This window comes from Vulpes vulpes, chromosome 7, assembly GCF_048418805.1.
Source record: "Vulpes vulpes isolate BD-2025 chromosome 7, VulVul3, whole genome shotgun sequence".
NCBI classification, from domain to species: domain Eukaryota; kingdom Metazoa; phylum Chordata; class Mammalia; order Carnivora; family Canidae; genus Vulpes; species Vulpes vulpes.
The window spans coordinates 44,899,536-44,920,271 of record NC_132786.1 but is presented as its reverse complement, the minus strand read 5'-3'; the positions used below and the strand labels follow the sequence as shown (position 1 = coordinate 44,920,271).

Here is a 20,736-nt window from a genome sequence, read left to right as displayed (position 1 = left end):
ACTGCAGATTCACAAAGAAAATACATGTCATCAAGGTTTGATCTGAAAGGTGCTTTTCAGAGCTGCTGAAACATGTGGAATATTAAAAGGATAAAACAACCAATAGAAAAATGGAAGTAATTATTAACTCCAGAAAAAGCAAAAAAAAAATTGTACCATAAAGAAAATATAATCACGACCAAGTACTTAGTTCAGCAATGGGGAATATTTACAGAAATATTTACAGAATTTAAGTAATGAAAATACCAAAAATGAAGTTAAGTAAAAATCATGATATCAATCAGAGAGAATGAGGGGAAACAAACATTTATGAAAGATAACTAAAATTCTCATCAATCATAATAGAAGGTTAATATATAGTATCTAAAATGAAAGAACCAAGATATATGTGTGTATACATACATATATATATATTATATATACTGTTTAAATTATTCAGAAAGATGAAGGTAAACATTGGAAAAGCAGCTACAAGAAGAAAACAAAGTTGCCTGTGAAAAGCATGAATGTATCTGCGTCAAAGTGGGAATGTGGAAGAAAGAGAACTGCCTTTTAATATCATCTGAAAATTTAAACTATATTATGATTATTTTGATAAAAGTAAAATAAATATATGCAAACTTTTTTTGGTATAAACATACTTACTATGGAAATGCTGTTGAAGAAGGAGCTAAAACTGGAGGATTCTTCCAAAACTCATCCAACAGACTCTGAATAATTTTTCCAAGATCTGAGTGCATTGTAAACTAAAAGTAACAGTAATACAGCATGATCAAAATCACTTTCAGAGTATGTCTTATTAGGATAATATCATTCTAAAGCGTATCTTAAATCTCCTTTGGCACAGCAAGAATCAAATGAAAAAACAAAGGATATTGTGTCAAATGACCAGATTAGTAATCTACAACTGACAATATTTTCCCATAGGCTCAATGCCACAAATCAGTTAAAAATCAATTTAACCAGTAATGGAGCTAAAATATTTCCACATTTTAAAAAATAATTTGAAGGTTCAAAGGTATATACTGAGAGTACATTTAAGTTATAGTCCTTCATATTAATCAATCATTGATGTATCCTAAGAACTTTGAGGCATATTTGAATTTTATCCCCTCCTAACAACTATGGAAAATTTACTGTGAACCAAAGTTCTAAGATCAACAGGTCCTCATCACAGAAAAACAAATAAAACAAATAACCTTCAAATCAGCATTATCTATTAGACATAATTGACCTTTGTGGGGGGGGAATTACTTAGACCACATGAGATTTTAAATGCATTTTAAATTTCTAAAATATGCAGCAGTAAAGTAATACACCTGTTATACTACTCTGAAATAAATTATACTATATACATACATTGTTTACTAATGGAGAAGTAACATATACTCCTTGTTTATCCATTAAGTGATGTTGTATTGGTGGGTAAACACTGATCACTGGTTTTTCCTGAGGAAACTGTGGAGGGAGTAATCTGTTAAAAGTAGAACAGATGAAAAAAAGATAAATGTTATGTTATATAGTCATAATTCTAAAATAAAGTTATAAGCAAATTAAATTTTCATGCTTTCATTTGAATTATTCACAGTAATAAGTTGTATTATGGTTGTTGATTGAAAATACACAAAATGATATATTTGAGCAACAAAATTATAAAGCAATTCAATACAGTAAAATCTTCTTAATGTAAAATATGGATACCCTGAGTTACAAGATATTATTCACATATGTCAATTAATTGCTTTCAAACACAATATACCAAGTTATGCAAAATCTCAGATAAAATCAGGTCAGGTATTTGTATCAGGAGAACCACAGGAACCAATTTGACTATTAGACCACAGGTTCTGGCCATATAATTTTCTTGTGGTTTTCCTACTTATGAAATGCTGCCAGGAATTATTACACCATCTATTGAATTTTTAAAGAATGAGTAGATATAAAAGCAAAAGCACTATGATTAAAACTGTGCAGCTGTCATTATGCCTTAGTGTTATAAGGGTATCTTCTAATTGTCCCCACTAACACAACTCTCCCAAGTCTGAGGTCCATCACATGGTTTCAATCAAAGAACAATCAATTCTCAATATCAAAACAAACAACAACAAAAAAAAGGTGAAAATCCTAACCTTTAAGAACCACCACAAATTTAAAATTCGATACTGAAGTCCTAAATGGATTTTACTGGATATGAAACTCTTGATTTCTAAATGTCTCTAAAGTCAGAAGAATATGCCCCTTTAAAACTGTCTTTCTGTTCCCCTGTTGGATCAGAAAATGGTTTGTATGGCAGCACTGTCAAGAAGAAAACTGGGTCCTTTTTGGCTTCTCCTACTTAGCCCTTCCTAGAGCATTTGGTAGAGATAAAACTATTTAATGTATATAGTTAAAGATGTTAAACCAGTCTGATAAAGACAATGAATGGCCTTAGAGCCCAACAAATCTGGGTTTGTATCTATGTGTGTGTAATTTGCCCAATTTGCAGGGCTGCTGTGAGGATTCAAAAACTCCTATATCAAGATAACACAGCATAATGCATGGCATTCTTATACATTCACACTTTCATTCACTTATTCAACTAGGATTTAATAAGGCCTTCTCTATGCAGGCATTATGCAATACAATGAGAATATGAAGATGAGAAGCCATGGTTCCTATCTTCAAGTTAGGTGCTTCTTACCTCAACCAAACACCTACTCTAGCACCCAGCCACCTCCTGCAATGAGGCAATAACTTTAAATACTTTCATACTAAAGATTAATAATTATACTTACAGTTAAATGAGTACTTTAGCAATCACCTTGTCCCATCTTTCCTCTTAAATAACCTCATGACTGTAATTTTTAACTGAATTTTTTTTCTTTAAATAGTAGATCAAATTCAGCCTTGAACTTTCTGGTTGACATAGTCTATCTGTTGCTGAAGACTAGAATATTTTCACTTGTTTCTGATATAGAGGTGGATATATCTCTAACAGTTTTCCATATGCAACTTCTTTGATTGTTTCTCATCATTTGTGGATTTTCTCTTTCAGTCTACCTCCGGCTAAGATTTTAGTGCATATCAATAAAAACAATGACAGTATTATTAATATTACATCTTTTTAGTGCACTTCTTCTTGAATAGTTTCTTTCTTACAACAATATACTTTACAATGATGTCTTTAAAAATTTGTTTCACAAAACTGTGTGACTTTAGTAAGTTATAGTTTCTAGAAAAGGAATATTTTAAATAAGTTCACTTTAAACCATTTACTTCTAATAACTAAGAAAATAGGAAAAGATTTTTAAAAGTACTAATACATAAAAATACAGGATACAATTCTACTCACATATTAATGTTAATTGTCAGGTTGTTTACGGTGAATGGCAATCTGTATTCCACATCTTTCTGTATTTCAGCTATACTGTAGGAGAAAATTTGAGAGAAAAATTCACCTGAAGGTATAAAACCATTAATGTTAAAAAGAACACCAAATGTTTTTAGACCCTACTAAACTATTCATTTTAATCACTGAATCTAGCCATATAACTTGTATCTTGAGGGAAAAATGATCATAGATTTATCAAATAAGCAGACAATAATATTCTAGGATATCCAAGTGTGTGTGTGTGTGGGGGGGTGTGTGTAGTAGAATGGGGATAGATGCTGAGGTAAAGTGGCAAAGAAAAACTCTCATACTAATGCTAGACTGATTTATTTTCACTTTAATTCATCATTAGTAGATGTAATTGTGATCCCTCTGGTTAACACAAGTCAGCAAGAAATCTGGGTTCTGATTATAATTCTTCCATTACCCAGCTATATAGACAGCTCCGGAAGTCTGGGTCTTAATAGCTTAAACTTAAAAGCCTGGATGAGATGTCTCCTATAGTCTTATGACAGACTGCTGGCTGCTCTCCAAAAACAAGTAACCTCCCTTTCTCTCTAAGTAAGACAAGTCTGATTTTACTCTGAATAGCAATGTCCTAGCCTTTTTTGCAGCTAGCTGTTCTTACAAACTTAAGTTTTAGCCAATAAGATAGATACAGAGAGGTTGTAGGACAGAATTACCATGAAAACATCTAAAAGAGTCCATTTGCCCCTCCTGCCTCTACCTGATAGCCACACTTCTAACAAGCCATTCTGGGCCATGAGTGACTCTGAAAATGGAAGTCATACACGAGGGAGAGCTAAGCAGAAAGAAAGAAGTAGCTTGGGTCTTCAATGACTATGGAATTGTCAAACCGAATTTCTTTTTTGTGAGAGAAAAAAAAATTCTATCTTGTTTAAGTCAGTATTTTGGAAGTCTTTGCTAGGAGCAGCTGAATATAAGCCAACTAGTATAATTTCCTTATACCTTAACATTCTATATTTAGAGTCTAATTTAGTTTATTGCTAATTGCAGGGATACATTACAATTATAATCTAGCAGCCAAATCTTTGGGGGACTCACTCCAAATTCTAACAAATATTCACAATATTTCCAAAGAGAAAAATGTTAAGTAGTATTAATGAGTTAAGGTTGAGAAGAACCTTAATATTCAAAAAGACATGAAGCTTTTTTAAGCATGCATACCTTTGGAAGATCTAGGGTCTACATAATTTTTTGTTCTTTTGGTTGCTTCAACTAATGCTCCGTATTGACATCCCATAGAATAGGGTTAGGACTGAGATGAAGAAACAGCTGAGAACAGACTCAAAAATATATTCAATATTAGGACTTCCATAGTTTTACAGAAGTTTCTCTTTGGGTTTTAGTTTTGGACTAGAATACTGACAATCTGCTCAGTGGTAGGAACACCATATAATCAATTCAATGGCTTAAGTTTTCTATTCTTTTATATTATTTTTAGGACTCTATGGTTTAACTGCTTCAAGGCAATACCGGTCACAAAAGCATCCATCAGTTCTAAGCTAAGCAGAACATATTCATGATTAAAAGTATGACCTCCTAATAAGGTTTCCTGGGTTCAACTCTCCCTCTAACTATTACTTATGTGATCATATGCCAACTACTTAACCTAAGGGACAACCCAGGTCGCTCAGCGGTGTAGCACCGCCTTAAGCCCAGGGTGTGGTCCTGGAAACTCAGGATCCAGTCTACTCCCACGTCAGGCTCCCTGCATGGAGCTTGCTTCTCCCTCTGCCTATGTCTCTGCGTCTCTGCATCTCTCTCTCTCTCTCTCTCATGAATAAATAAAAAGTCTTAAAAAAAAAAACCAAAAAAACTACTTAACCTAAGCCTTATCCCTCAAATGGAAAATAGGAATGTCAGTTGTTAGATTAAATCAGATAATACCTCCACAAAATACCATAATTGTTCAATACATGTTCAATTGTTCAATAATGAATTAGCTATTATCAAATATGTATTTTGAACATGCATCTAAGTTGGAGCCTTTCTAAATCTGTAGTACCAAAGTTTTAACTCAGTTTTTCAGTGTATTTTTATATAAAACAAATTAAAGTGAATTTGACTAAAATAATTTTTACTTAAGCCATTGGTTAGAAGTGTTTTCCTTGTCTCCACAATTAGAGTGTTGACATTTATTAAGTTTTGACAAGTTTTCTTCACAAATGAAGTATAATAAATAAATAAATGAAAGCAATTCTTGTAATATTAGTGAGAGGTGTACCATCATTAACAAATTCCAATACAAGTTGTTCATGGCAATTGCTGGACTTCAGGACATGCCACTGCAAAATATGGCACTTCAGCATCTTGAATATTTTCAGCTGAAGGAGTTTAAGAGGAGAAGCAGGAAGGTTACTCTAACCTTCTTCCCACCTCTTACTCTTTCCCTGAAACTGATCATGAAATCCTCAGGTGAAATATGCTCTCCTCATACCAAGAGGAAAGTAGCATCCTCCACCTCAAAAGACAGAGGGACACTAAGAATAGTAACAAGCCTTACTAAGCTGCCTGCCCCCTCGTTGCCTCACATTCCTTTACCCATTGTATTCCTCCATGACTGTGCACTTCTTAGAATTCTGTACACTTTTGATGAAAACTAGCATTAAAAAACTCAGGTCTAACTATTTCTCTAGGTTTTTCCTTCCTTATTAAGTCATCCATCTCATTTAAACTTACATTAAATAAGTTTGTAGGTCTTTCCTCCTGTTAATCTGTCAGTTTAATTTTCAGGCTCACCAGGGATCTTAAGAGGGTTGAGGAAAATGTTTTCCTCCTCTACACTAGCTGCATTGGACAAAATGGCAGATATCTGTTTACTTAATTAAAACAAGAACCATCCCCTGAATATTCACAAATATGATTTCAAATTTTTTGCTATTTTAAATAACTTTTTAAAAAAGATTTTATTTAGGGATGCCTGGGTGGCTCAGCGGTTTAGCGCCGCCTTCGGCCCAGGACATGATCCTGGGGACCCGGGATCAAGTCCCACATTGGGCTCCCTGCATGGAGCCTGTTTCTCCCCCTGCCTGTGTCTCTGCCTCTCTGCCTCTCCGTGTCTCTCATAAATAAATAAACAAACAAATAAAATCTTAAAAACAATAAAAAATAAATAAAAGATTTTATTTATTCATGAGAGAGACAGTGAGAGGCAGAGACAGAGAGAGGCAGAGACAGAGGCAGAGAAAGAAGCAGGCTCCCAGTGGGGAGCCCGATATGGGACTCAGTCCCAGAATCTCGGGATCATGACCTGAGCCAAAGACAGATGTTCAACCACCGAGCCACCTTTAAATAACTTTTTAAAAACTTATTCTAGGGGTGCCTGGGTAGCTCAGGTAAACATCTGACTCGATTTTGGCTCAGGTCATGATACTAGGGTTATGGGATCAAGCCCTACATTGGGCTCTACTGGAGATTCTCTCTCCCTCTGCTCCCCCACCATAAATAAATAAACAAACTGATCTAAAAATGATTCATTCTCATTGGTGGCCGTGGGGGAGAACAAGCAAAGAGAATATAAAAATCACTCAGGAAGTCGTATAGCCAAGATAACCTCTAACACATTGGTATATAACCTAATCTTTCCATATTTATACCCTTACGTAAAACAAAATACAATTGTATGTCTACACAATTTTGTAACTTGCTCTTTTCTGGATCAGTAAATGCTATTTTAAATTATCTTTTTAAAATGGTTATAATGTTTTACTATATTGTTTAACCTATCCTCTATTAATTACTGAGATTATTTCCAATTTTTACTATTACAAATTACACTTTGATAAAAATTTTTTGCATCCTTATCTTTGAGCTGACAGGTAGCAGTATTTTGGATGTTAAGTACACAAACATATTTTATTTTATTTTATTTTTTTTCACACACATATTTTAAAGTAATACTGTAATCACGCTATAAGAGCAAATTTGAATGATCTTCCATTAATACTATTATGTTCCAGTTTCTCTGAAAAGTGGATTACTATGGTTTTGCCTCATCAACTCTAAATTGGTTTGGAATTAAAGAAAGCTGAAAATTCTGTGTTAGAATGTGTGATTAATTGGCAATTTCATTTCTTTCATGGTCCTTGAAACTATAAACAAACAGACCTTGAGATGCAATAGAGGTACTAGTTATGGTTAAAAGACTCCTTTTGTAGAATCATTTATCTCTGATGTTATTACATTTTGTGTAAACTTGTATTTCATAAGAAAGACTTTGTTCAATTGTACAGCTACCAAATATACACCATCTTAAAGAAAATACAGAAATGTGTGGTCTCTGAAGAGGCACACAGCATGAAGAAAAAATATCAAGTGACTAAAAAAGATCAAGATACTGAGAGCATGCTTTTTCCAGTGTTGGGTAAATGGAGGAATGTTTATAGCTAAACCTTGCAAATAAGGGATTCGAATGCTTTGATAAAGATGGCAGATCAAGATAAGACAACTTCCCTTTCCCAACTAAATCTCCAGGAAGTATTACGAAAGTCTAAACAACCAAATCTGTAACAGTGCTGAGAAGCAAAGAGTAAGCAGACAAGAAGTTCTGAGGAATTTCTAAGATATTAAAAAAAGGGATTAGATTTAAGGAAAAGAATGATAAATAAAGAAACCAGAAAAAGAAAGCAAATACAGGAACTAATGACAACCCAAAACATAAAATCAATGTAAAGTAGGAGTTGTTTAAAGGTCCTCCAAGCCCTTGAAGGAAGTCCATGCATATCAGGAGTGTAGAGGGCCACGCAGAAGCATTTCTCAGGGCAATGAATGGGAAGACATGTGCAACAGCAGGTAGCAATCTTCTCTTTTCCCTGCTTGTTCCAACCAACAGATAGCACTAATATTTGTACCGTAAGAACTGTACTCAAAAGTAGCAGTGCCTTAGGTAGGAAGGCTTCGTGCAGCCTGTTTCCAGAAGACAGCTATCAGCTTGTCCCATATTGGAGCAAAGCATTTTTTTTCATTCATCACCAGAGGCAGGCTATCATAAACAGAGTTAAATATCCACCAACAAGTCAACAAAGAATTTCAAGCAGAAATGAACATTGATATGAAAATGAAAAATTAAGAAACAGGAAATTTAAAATAAATAGCTCAAATATATGGTTCAATACTCTGTTTGGAAAATGTTTCATACTATATATTCTTTTCTTGGAGAATACAGATGCATTTTTAGCATATTAAAGGCTTTGAGAAATTCTAAAGCATTTGATTTTTGTTTTCTCAATCTGTTTGACATGGACCACGTTCTTTAACAGTATTCTTTGCCTAGCGTTGTGTGGAACACAGGATAATGAAACAGATGTGCAAAGGGCTACAGGAACACAGAAGAAAGCACCCAACTTAAACAAGGGTAGGGGTGGTGGGGTCTTCAGGGAAATAAAATATCTAAACTACATTTAAAAATCAAGTAAGAGTTAACATGCAGAAAAGAGAATCAGCAAAACCAATTATACATTCTAGACAGAAAAAACACCAATGGAAGAACTTCAGATATGAAATAACACCGGGTCCCTAAAAAGTCTACATATCCTTTGCCATTAAAAATTTCACATCCTCACTGGCTTGTTAAAAAGAAAAGCAGAGGTCCAAAATAGAGACACTAAGGCCAAGTCACCACAGTGGGGATTAATACCTAACCTAACTGCAACCTCCTTAGAAATGTAGTCTTAACCAGTCAGGAATTTTCTACACAGCACTAAATGGGGTGATCTGTCACATGGGCCTTTTCCATAGCCCCCAAGATGAGGTAACCCACCTAATTAATTAGACCCCCTACCCTTTACCCTCAGGGAAAAGTGACCCTGGTACAATCCTTTTTTTAAATTTTGCGAACAATTTCTTTGCTCCATCATCCTTCCTATAAAATCCTCCCGTTTTGCACAACTACTGGGAGCTCCCTTGCTCCCTAGATGGGATGCTGCCCAATTCATGAATCATTTAATGAAGCCATCTACATCTTCAAAATTTACTTGATTTTTTTTTTTTTTAACAGGTTTTGTGGAAGCAGCAGGATCTGAAGTGAACTTCTAAAAGGCCTTCAGGGATAAAGAGAAACACAAGTGCAGCACTCTGAACCTTTTCGAATTCACTGTCTTGCCATTCATTTCCAAGGACTGTTGGTGAGCTCCTCTGGGTTTGAGCTCTACCCTCTTTGCATTTGAGCTTGGGTCTAATTGGCTTTGCAGTCCAGGGTTAATGAGGTCAGTCTATACAGACAAGAGACTCTAACAGAGCTCCAATCCTTAGCCCTTGGTTCAGTCTATAATTCCACATTGAAATCCCTTCTCCAATTGTAGTTGGAATCCTCACTGACTGGTATTTACTGGTTTAGTACCTTCCCCATTTCCAGTCCATTGTCTCCATTCACTAGAGTCTGCTGGTCAGCCTGTGCTGGGAACTGTTGGTGGCCACTGGCTAGAATTGGACTGGGTCTGCCTTAAGAACAGGCTGGGTCTGATCTGAGCTGGACTAGGTCCAGTATGAGGCCTGTGGTATTATTTTAAGTAAGGGCTAATTGATAATGGGAGTCTCGGATGCCAGAAATAAGGCTGCAAACACTGGTGGGCATGGGTCAAGCATTTAAATTCAAAGGCTATTAGGGCACCTCCACCTCTAGAAAATTTCTGTGATAGAATAAGTTGGTTGCATTAATGCGTTATATTGACACTAGGTCACCCACCAAGATAATTTCTGCGCAATGAGGTTCACTGCAAAACACGTCACAATTCCCAACTCCATCACATGTCCCTCTAGGTATTAGTTTGATTCTGTGAAACCCAGAGGCCTAGCTAAAAAAAAAAAAGGTGGGGGAATCTTTCATATCCAGAGTTGAGCAGGCTGCCTTCTGACATACTTGCTTACTTCATATCTAAAAACATAAACTTCTGTAGTCTCATAAATTGCAAACATTAAGTTAAATGACAAGATCTTACTAAAACCAACCTAGAATTACAATGGCCATTATGATAAATGCTCCAATTAGAGAAATAATTAAGGAAGTGTACTTGAAAGCAAAGATTCTTATACCTATATTAATTGGTATGCAGAAGCCACCAAAAGGTTTCAAAATTCCAGAGTTTCATTGATTCACTGCAAAAAGCCAATGAAAAAGAACAGTATCTAAAACAAAGACTGAGACTAACATATAAAACTGCATTAATTCCTACTGTTCTCTCACCTTTGAGTATTCTTTCTAGTAATCCTGTCTGAATGGCCTTTTGACTCTGAAGAGACTAGTTACCTTTTAAGATAAAGACCACCATAGGCTGCAGCAAATCCCCTACAGGTATCTTTCATTCCAGGATTAAAGGCCAATAGTTAAATAATTTAAACCCACAGAGGATTTTCAAAAGGTTTTTTGTTGTTGTTTTTGTTTTGTTTTTCTCAAAAGGTTTTATAAATAAATTACCTCCTGAGCCCAATATGCAGGGGGAAAAAATATTCCCTTCCTTTCCAAATCTTATTAAAACCAACCTAGAATTACGAATTAGAAGTATTAATTATTGAACTATTAATTATCTCCCAGAGATAGCTACTGCCTTCTTGATTGTCTTGTTTTATGTCCTGAGAATTTGGCTTGGCTTTCAGTCCACCTGGTACAGGCAGGTTGTGCCTGGCTAAATTTGAGAGTGACTCTGGATCTTGTAAAGATAATATCTTTTGCACCCTCTTTGAGGATGCTGCTCCAGTCCATGGGGTTGTTTAAAACTGCCAGAAATATTTACTGTATGTCCTGGCTGAGACCTGACAAGATACCTGAAAGGATTTACTAACTCTGTGATCAGAAATTTGGCCAAGTTTGAAGCAGATTCAGAGCCTGAAAAGAATTTAAAGACTTCTTCCCTGAGCTAAATATACCCAGAGGGTGGAAAAACACATAGGTGGATGGGTATGAGTGTCCTCTGATTACCATTTAGGTGGCAACTTAATTCTTTGAGGAATTAAAAACAGCATTAAACCTGTCAGAAGGGCCAAAATCAAAACGACAAGAAATAACAAGTACTATGAGGATGTGGAGAAAAAGGAACACTCAGCCACTGTTAGTGGGAAAATAATTTGGTACAGCCACTGTGGAAAAGAGTATGGAGGTTTCTCAAAAAAGTAAAAATAGGAATCCCATTTGATCCAATAATTCCACTGTTAGGAATTTATCTAAAGAAAATTAAACACTAATCTAAAAAGATACATGCGCCCATTTATTGATGCATTATTTACAGTAGCCAAGATATGGAATCAACCTAAGTGTCCATTGATAGACGAATGGATAAGGAAGATATGGTAACATATGCAATGAAATATTACTCCACCACAAGAAAGGATTAGCTCCTGTCAACTGACACAACATGGATGGACTAGGAGGGTATTATGGTAAATGAAGTAAGTCAGATTGAGAAAGATAAATGCCGTATGATTTCACTCATGTGGAACCTAAGAAAACAAATGAATTAACATACAAAAAGCAGAATCAGACCTTTAAATACACAGAAATAATGGCTGCCAGATGGAAGGGGGGTGGGAGAGTGGGTAAAATGCATGAAGGGGAGCAGGAGATTCAGACTTCCAGTTATGGAATGACTAAATCATGGAAATAAAAGGCATAGCATAGGGACTATTATCAATGATACTGTAATAAGAAGTGTTATGACACATGGTAGTTACACTTGCAGTGAGCAAAGCCTAGGTATAGAGAAGCTGAATTATGTTGTAGACTTGAAACTAACGTAACACTGTGTCAACTATTCTCAAATAAAATTTTTTCTTAAAAGTATGAGGTCAACCTTTCATATTATATTAAAATTTAGCCCTTAAATTAAAAATAAGGAAAAACTTAGATGTAGCTTCTTTTACAACTACTGAGTTTTGTGTTTTTGTACCTAATTCATGGCAGCAATTTAAGGCCATAAGCTATGAGGTCTCTCTACATCTGTATCTTTATGTGTGCCTCTTTATATACAGTAAATGTGTGGTATTTTCTACCTCCAGATGGTATTTTTAAAGTTTATTTGTAAATTTAGTTGGCTTAAAGATCTATTTAATTGGCTTAAGGAAAATTAAGTGCTTATGTAAATTAAATTCTCAGAAATATAAAACACCCAAATATTTTTCAGGTACCTGGATAATCTTCTAGTAAATTAAAGCTAGTTTAAATTCATTGGCTTAATTAAAACAGGCATGTCTTTAGAGTTACCAACATTAAATATAAATGCAGATAAATTTCATTCTACCTAAACTTACCAGTTTAATTAAATTCGTTATAATTTGTCAGTAAAAATAACTTAGAATGATGGTTGGTTTTATCTAATGTCTCATCAAGTTTCGTGGGTAATCTAAACATAATTGTTGGAGCAAATGATTTAGATCTTAAGTGGGATAAGAATTTATAGATAAGCTTTTTAGCAATTCTATTTTATGGTATGTGTGCTTAAAAAAACTTTTCCAAAACTCTTTAGCTTGGGATTTTAGGACTCTTGTTAAATCAAATGATGGAAATGTATTGAATATTTAGGTTATTTCCAGATAAGATAAAATGCTGTTATTGAACATAGGCTTATCTACTTTTAGTTTACTGCAAAGAAACTAAAAGATATTTAGAGGGACACCTGGGTAGCTCAGTGATTGAGCATCTGCCTTTGGCTCAGAGCGTGATCCTTCCTGTTCCAGGGATCCAGTCCCACATCGGGCTCCCTGTAGGGAGCCTACTTCTCCCTCTGTCTATGTCTCTGCTTCTCTCTGTGTCTCTCAGGAATAAATAAATAAAATCTTAAAAATATATATATATTTAGATTTGCTAATTTTACACTGGAAAACTGAAAAAAAAAACATATGCCTCTAGAAATTATGAAATGTATTAATAACTTGCTAATCTAAAAAATGCTGATAGGACAGTTCACAATTCCTTCTTAGTTTTCACCAGAAATTAAGATTTCTGTTAAAAATTCTAATTGTTATTACAGCTACTAAAAATAAAGGAAACATTTATATATGTAAAAAAAAGTAAAGTGTGGGTTTTTGTTTTTAATTAATTAATTTATTTATTCATGATAGACACACACACACACAGAGAGAGAGAGAGAGAGAGAGAGGCAGAGACACAGGAGGAGGGAGAAGCAGGCTCCATGCCGGGAGCCCAACGTGGGACTCGATCCTGGACCTTCAGGATCGCTCCCTGGGCCAAAGGCAGGTGTCCAACTGCTGAGACACCCAGGGATCCCCAAGCATGTGTTTTTGGTCAGAGAAGGACTAAGGAATGGAGATGCATTTTTTTGTTGAGGGAAAAGAAAGTAATTTTGTCCTAAAGCAAGGGTGGTCATTTAAAGAACAGGACAAAATCTGAATGTAAAAAACAAATAACAAACTTATAAAATTTATGAAAAAGGAAGTTTTGGAATGGAATTTTATGAGTGGTCAGGACTAACATTAAAATGAGTAAGTTTTAATACCGAAAGTAAGCTGGTACAAAAGTAGAATTTGATATTCACTGCTAAAAGAACAAAGGGGTTTTTTTGGACTTTGGATCTGCTTTTGATAACAGATTGTGAAAGCATCTTTACCTTTTAAGTATCAAGTTTCATAATGATCTGTAATTGTATTTAAGCAAACTTTAAAATTTTTTTTTTTGCTATTTTTTACAAAGTTCCCAAAACCAAGTTCCTAATGAAGTCTTTTTGACCTGTAAAAAATTTTGGAGTTCTTCCAGAAGTGTCTCTGGAACACTTTCAAAAAACTTGTTAAACTAAGTAGACTTATCTGACATATTAAATTACATGGGCAGCATTGTCAAGTAAGATGTAATACTGTGTCTTATATTGTAAGATTGTGTTGTATGTGTGTGAAGTTCATATTGCTTCTGCAAAAACTGGCCCCTCGCTGCCAGATCTTTGTCACCCTGATATCCCTGTAACAAGGCAACGGTCTGCTCCTGAATCAGAAAAAAATGAAGATGGGTCAGTAATAGCTGTAAGATAAATGAACACTTGGCCTATGGGAACCCTAAGATGGCTGCTTGGTAATTCTCAGCTCCCAGGAAAACCCCACTTCTCGGGTTTTTGCATTCCTTTACCCACCGTAGGGCATTTAAGATGACTAAAATTATGAATCAACACTGGTGGGGAGATTTCTACCTGTCAGGTCCATAATCCTGGAAAATAATTTTTGTCCAAAGAGGCCTCAGATCTCCCCTCTCTGGACCCTTTGAATACCTGCTGGAACTCCCTCTTAGTGTCAGTTATCAATATGTTCTTGTTATTGCATGTATGTTTTCTGAATGGGTTGAATCATTCTTCTGTGGCAAGGCTAATGCCCTCTCTGTGGCAAAAAAAAAAAAAAAAAAAAAGAAAGAAAGAAGAGAATATGTTTTTCAGTTAGGGTATACCCTCCACAATATCCAGTTAGTGATCAAGACACCCACTTCACTGGACAAATTATATAAAGCCTGCATGAAAAGTTTTCAAACTTCTTGGAATTATCATAATCTCTATCACCTTCAATAAGACAAGGTCAAGAGAACTAGTGATATTCTTAAACTTAAAATTTCCAGACTTGAAACTACTGGGCTTCCCTGACCTAAGGTACTGCTTTTGATCTTGTGGACTATTTGCAATATCCTTTTTGGAAAACAAACTCACTACACACAAGATAGTCACTGGGAAACACCAATGTCTATTGGTATACAACCCTCTGTTCATCCTGTGTCTCATGCTAGTATGACCAAGAGACTCTCTAAGTCTCTAATGTCTTACACTCTCAAGCCTATCATCAACAGGTTAAAAAATCCTTTCCAGCAAAAAAAGTCATGACCTATGGATGTCATAAAAAGGAACAACAAAAACCTCCACAACTTCAGAGCCATGGCTGAGAGTGGTGCTAATGCCTTAAATTTTGACCACATCTCTTGGTCAAATTCTAAGGTGACAATTTGATCAAAAGGGGAGTAATTGTTAAAAAGAAAACCAAAGACCCCAAATGGAGGCTCTTATGCCAAGTCACCAAACCTGGGCTTAAAACCTAACCTAATTGCAGTTTCAGCCTCCAGAAAATTCCTGATCAGCACCAATGAAGTAATCTATCTGTCATATAGGCCCTCTTCGTCTCTCTCAAAGGAAGGTAATAATAAAACTCCTTGCCCTTCCCCCTAAGAGAAGGTGATTTTACCTATAACAGTTCTTTCCTTTTGTCAATAGCTTCCTTGCCCCACTCTCCTTCCTACAAAAACCTTCCATTTTGTACAACTCCTTGGAGCTCCTCTCTCCACTTGCTAGATGTGATGCTGACCAATTCATGAGTCATTAAATAAAACCAACTAGATCTTCAAACTGGACTCACATGAATTTTGTTTTTTTAACAGTCTGTTGATATCACCACCTTCATGGACTGAGTGGAAACAGGATGATCATTTTTTTGACTTAGGTAGCACACAGCAGATAGCTTAGGAGTTCAGGGGACTGAGGAGAAGAGTAGATGTGGCTGGGTTCAACCAGCAATGGAGAAATGACTGCTTGTGTTGCTAATTTTTTTAAGAAGGTATGGACTGATAGTACTGAGGGGAAAACTAACTATAGACAGTACTTGAGCTGTTATGATCTACATAGGAAAAATTTTCTTAAATGGTAATATGATTTATTATGACAGATACTCTGCAATTGTAACTTAATCATGGGTTATAAATGGACTATACGATTTAGTGCATCAAATTAAGATTCACTTAATTATGGGACTGCTTGACATACATAATTTTAAAGTTCAAAATAAGAGTGCAATGCCCTTTATAGAGTCATAGTGTTGACATTTTGTAGATTTCTATAGCTTCAATAGGCTAAGGCATAGTAAATTCTCGTAGGATTTTTTATTGCAACAAGTTAAGGTGATTTCCTTCCACAAAGAAGTTTTAACCTCAAATACCTATAAAAAGATAACATACAATTGCTTGCAGCACAAAAGGCAGTAACCACAAACTGGGAAAGTAGAGAGAGGAAAGCCCATAAATGAGGCAGCTATTCTTCAGCTCAAAGCAAATGCTATGCGGATCTTCCAGATCTTTTTATTTTAAAAGAAAAGCTGGAGGGGGCAGTGATTATATGGAAAATCTTTAAACCTGCTACTTAATTTTGTAGTGAACCTAAAACTGCTCTAAATAAAGTCTTATTTCTTTTCAAAGTTGAAAATCTGGATACTTTAATGAAAAATCTCAAATTAAAATGCCAGCAATGGATCCACATTTTAAAATGTAATGTTGAACAAATTAAAATGCATACACATATCTTCTCATCACAAATTTGTTGTGTCACCAAATTTGTGTAGGAGTCCTTTTGAGCCAACAATAAAATCTATAGGAAAAAAATTATGTAATTTAGGCGTACTCAGAAACCCATGAGTTTAGAGGAGGAAGTTTTATTAACTGTGAGCAAAGGGTTAAACTTAACAGCTACAGAATAAATAACTACACAGTAGCAGACTCTTCAAGGAAGTTATAAAGCTCAAGGTTTGGGCAATTAGAACGAATGATGGTATCCAGGGACTGTCAGCAAAAGAAAACTCCAAAAACATTTTTTAAAGACTGCAGATTAGCACATTTTTAAGAAAAATAACTGCCATTTACTGAGTATAACAAGTTTCCTTACATGCATTATATCTTAAATCCCTCAAAACAGGTATATCTCATTTGTGAGGAAACGATCTGAAATGGACGAGCTTACTGAATGGCAAATCAGAAGTATTCCTACCAGAGGCAAATGAGCTGTAGGTGAACTTCTGAGGGATTCACAAACAATAAGCTGGCAAGAAGCATGCAGGTTCCATGTGTATTGATTCTTTGCAGTGGAAAGAAGAAATTTGATTTGTCATATGCTTACTTACTATGTGCCATGTACTCTAATAAATACTCATGTATGTCACTTAAATGTTAACAATTTTTCACGATAGGAATCACAATTTCTGATTTTACAGATGGGAACTGGAGGCTCAGGGAAGTTAGATAACTTGCCAAAAGATCACATTGCTATCATGTGTTACAGCCAAATTGGAATCCAGGTCAGTTGTGTACAAAGCTTTCATTCACCTAAGTCCTGCTGTTTTTCCTAAGGTCAATAATTTTTGCTTACTTCCATATATATTGCTCAAATTCAGTTTGTCTTTTATCTTTACGAGAGTGCTTACATCCAGGAACCTGAGAAAGCAACAGACTTTCACAGCTGGGTGGGGCAATAAGAGATCAGGCAATTAATCCTCTTACTTCAGGGGTCCTAAGGTCTATTAAGGCTTTGAGAGCAACCAAGTTTGCCCTGCAGTTAATGTTACATCAGGGTCTCCTAACTTCTGGTTCAGAGCCTCTTCTATTAAGATAGTCATCGTAATAGAATGAAAAAAGCAATTCTGACAAACATAATAACCCCCAAATTACATTTCCTTATTAAATATAAAATAAAAATAGCACCAAAATTACCATGTAATTATTAAAATGAATGCAGAAGTTCTTTACTGAGAGAGCTGATATCTCTAAGTAAAAGGTAATAAAGATTGTTATTTGTATAACTTTGAATTCACATAGTCAATAACCATTCCCAACACAGTTCCAGGTTACAGTTTGAGAGCTAAGGAAATAAAAGAAGCTAATTAACTTAAATATTGTTAAGAAAGAAGAAACCAAGATGGTTAGAATGGTTAACTGTTAAAACCATCAGTTCTTAGTATTTTCTGATTGTAGTACAATGCAGGGAAATAACAGCTTCACTTCTGAAGAATCTTTAAATATAGGGATTAGTATCACTTGGCAAATTTTCAATTGCAAGAAATTGAAAACCCAGGTTCAAAGTGGTTTAAACAGTGAGGGGTTACTAATCTTAAAAAGGATTAAATCCAGGGATGCCTGGGTGGCTCAGTGGTTAAGCATCTGCCTTTGGCTCAGGGCGTGATCCTGGGGTACCAGGATCGAGTCCCACATCAAGTTCCCTCGAGGAGCCTGTTTCTCCCTCTACCTATGTCTCTGTCCCTCATAAATGAATAAATAAAATATTGGGGGGGGGGGGGGGAAGGACTAAGTCCAGAGGCACCAAAAGTTCCAATGCTGATACAGTATCACAGTATTATCATGGAGATTCCATCTGTCTTTCATGATCCAAGCAGTTCCAGATGTTCCGTACTTAACAATATCCAAAACATAAGAGAAGAATTTCCTTCTGAACATCTCTATTACTCAGAAAATATTTTGAGCAGCTCCCCAGCTGACTTCTCCTCCAACTCCCATTGATCAAGAGTCCTGCTTTCAGAACTGGCAGTGTGAATGATTGGTATAAATTATCACTATTTGCCTACTAGAATTAAAAGAGCACAGCTTCCCTGAAGTATGTGATCCTGCATACTGGAACCCTGATAAAAAACTGGTGTTCTGGGGATCCCTGGGTGGCGCTGCGGTTTGGCGCCGGCCTTTGGCCTAGGGCGCAATCCTGGAGACCGGGATCAAATCCCACATCGGGCTCCCGGTGCATGGAGCCTGCTTCTCCCTGTCTCTCTCTCTCTCTCTCTCTCTATCATAAATAAATAAAAATTAAAAAAAAAAAAAAAAACTGGTGTTCTTTCAAGAAGTCAGGAAAATTGGATTTGGGTGGGAAACCAAAGAGTGTCCTTCAGAGTGAGCTTCTTTAGGAAAGGAAGTAGAAGAAACAACAGAACTAATTATACCCTTGTCCATAAAGACAGGACTGTTCGTGGTAAACTGAAAACTATGATGACTGTTATTCAGAAAGTGGAATATATTATTTGAGCCTAGTCTACAAAACTTTCAGTTTCCATTTTCATAGCAGACAAACATGTTATTATGCTTTGGTTAAAAATTTTGTTTGTCATCTATGATAGTTTCCCATTTTGCCTGCCTTACCAGTAAGATCAACATGAGGAAATACACATAAAATTCAGCTCACCTTTAGGATGCACTCTAAGAGGAGTTAAGAATTTCTTAAGGTAATCAAAAAAGGAGATTAAATTCATTTAAGGAAGGAAATCAAACAGATGATTTCCTACAATGCAATTTTTTTTTATCATAAGGAGTTAAAAAAAGAAGAAAAGAGCTGGAAAGTATAAGAGAGAATGTGGCTACTGAGGAAGTCAGAAGTTGGATACTTTCCTTTGCTAGGAAAGAGCAGCTGATCTTACATCTGAAGGATTAGAGTATGAAACATTAGGGAAGTGGGCCGCATGCAACAAGATACTGATATTCATAACGTAGAAAGTTTTTCTATTATCCACCAAATATCACTTGAAACATTTTTTTCAACTTTTGCAGAATGCACCTTCAGAATCACCAACCACAGTGTCTTACTGCACAACAATCTTTCAGTATAATTATAGTATTGAAATTTGGCTACTTAGGCAACATATTGTCATATACTGCATAAATAGATCATTTTTACCAGCTAGTTTTAGAACGTATGACATGAGTTCAAATGGCAGATTTAACAAGAACAGATGGATGACACTTTTTTTCTGGCATTGCAAATTCCTTGAAAACTGAAAGTACATCACCTAATTGTCTCCAAAATTATCCAAGTATAGTTTATAAATGTGAAATATTTCAATAAAACTACAAGTATTTTTTATAAAAGAACTTAAAAGCTTAAGCCAATTCCAAAATTTCTTAGATTAGCAATTGTTTTAGAATGTCACCTTATTTGGGAGATCCCCCCAAAAAAAACCACACAAGAAATTTCAGATCAGTCACTACCCTTATTTACTAATCTTAGCAGCAAGAGGCTGTATTTAAAAAATTCAACTCCAAACTCAAAGAATAAAAACTTGCCAGCAGTGAGAATATTTAACAGAATATATACCAAAAGCTTAAAGGCAATTAATTCCAAAGGTGTGGTTCTAAAAAAGTATTTTGGCAATAGTAGTACTAGAAACAATCTTCCAAGCTGATACTTCCTAAGGAGACAAACTTTTGTTATGCTTCTTCAAAATGAGTCAACTTATTTTATAGGCATATCTTTTTTTAAATTTTATTTTATAAGCATATCTTGTAAGAACGGCTCTTACAGGTTAGTACAGAACACTATTTAGAATAAGACTGACTTGGGGAGGAAAAAAAAAAAAAGAGCAAGATTGACTTGGAAGAACCCTGGGAACTTAATTTTCCAGAAAGGAATCCACCATTAAAACAAATAGCATGCCACTCTTCTGTTAAATACCATAAATTTTCAGCTTTTGAAACTTCTGGACCAGCAGAATTGAGACAAACAATCAAGAAACATCTGAAGTTCAATCAGCAGTAGCCACTTGTTCTAGCCATAATAACTTTGCAGTGAATTTTTATTTTAACAACGTATTTAATTCAAAACTATTCTACACTGTAA

The 20,736-nt window shown here is 35.3% G+C and overlaps 1 protein-coding gene across 3 annotated transcripts in view; it reads right to left on the bottom strand.

The window, feature by feature from the left end:
- Positions 1-20,736, bottom strand: part of VPS37A (VPS37A subunit of ESCRT-I) — a 52,272-nt gene that overhangs the window by 29,836 nt on the left and 1,700 nt on the right. For all 3 annotated transcript variants that reach the window (XM_025984575.2, XM_025984578.2, XM_025984576.2), the window contains exons 2-4: positions 3,332-3,406; positions 1,360-1,474; positions 646-746 (exon numbers count right to left, since the gene is read on the bottom strand). In XM_025984575.2, the coding sequence (XP_025840360.1) occupies positions 646-746; positions 1,360-1,474; positions 3,332-3,406 (291 nt within the window). The remainder of the gene's footprint in view (positions 1-645; positions 747-1,359; positions 1,475-3,331; positions 3,407-20,736) is intronic.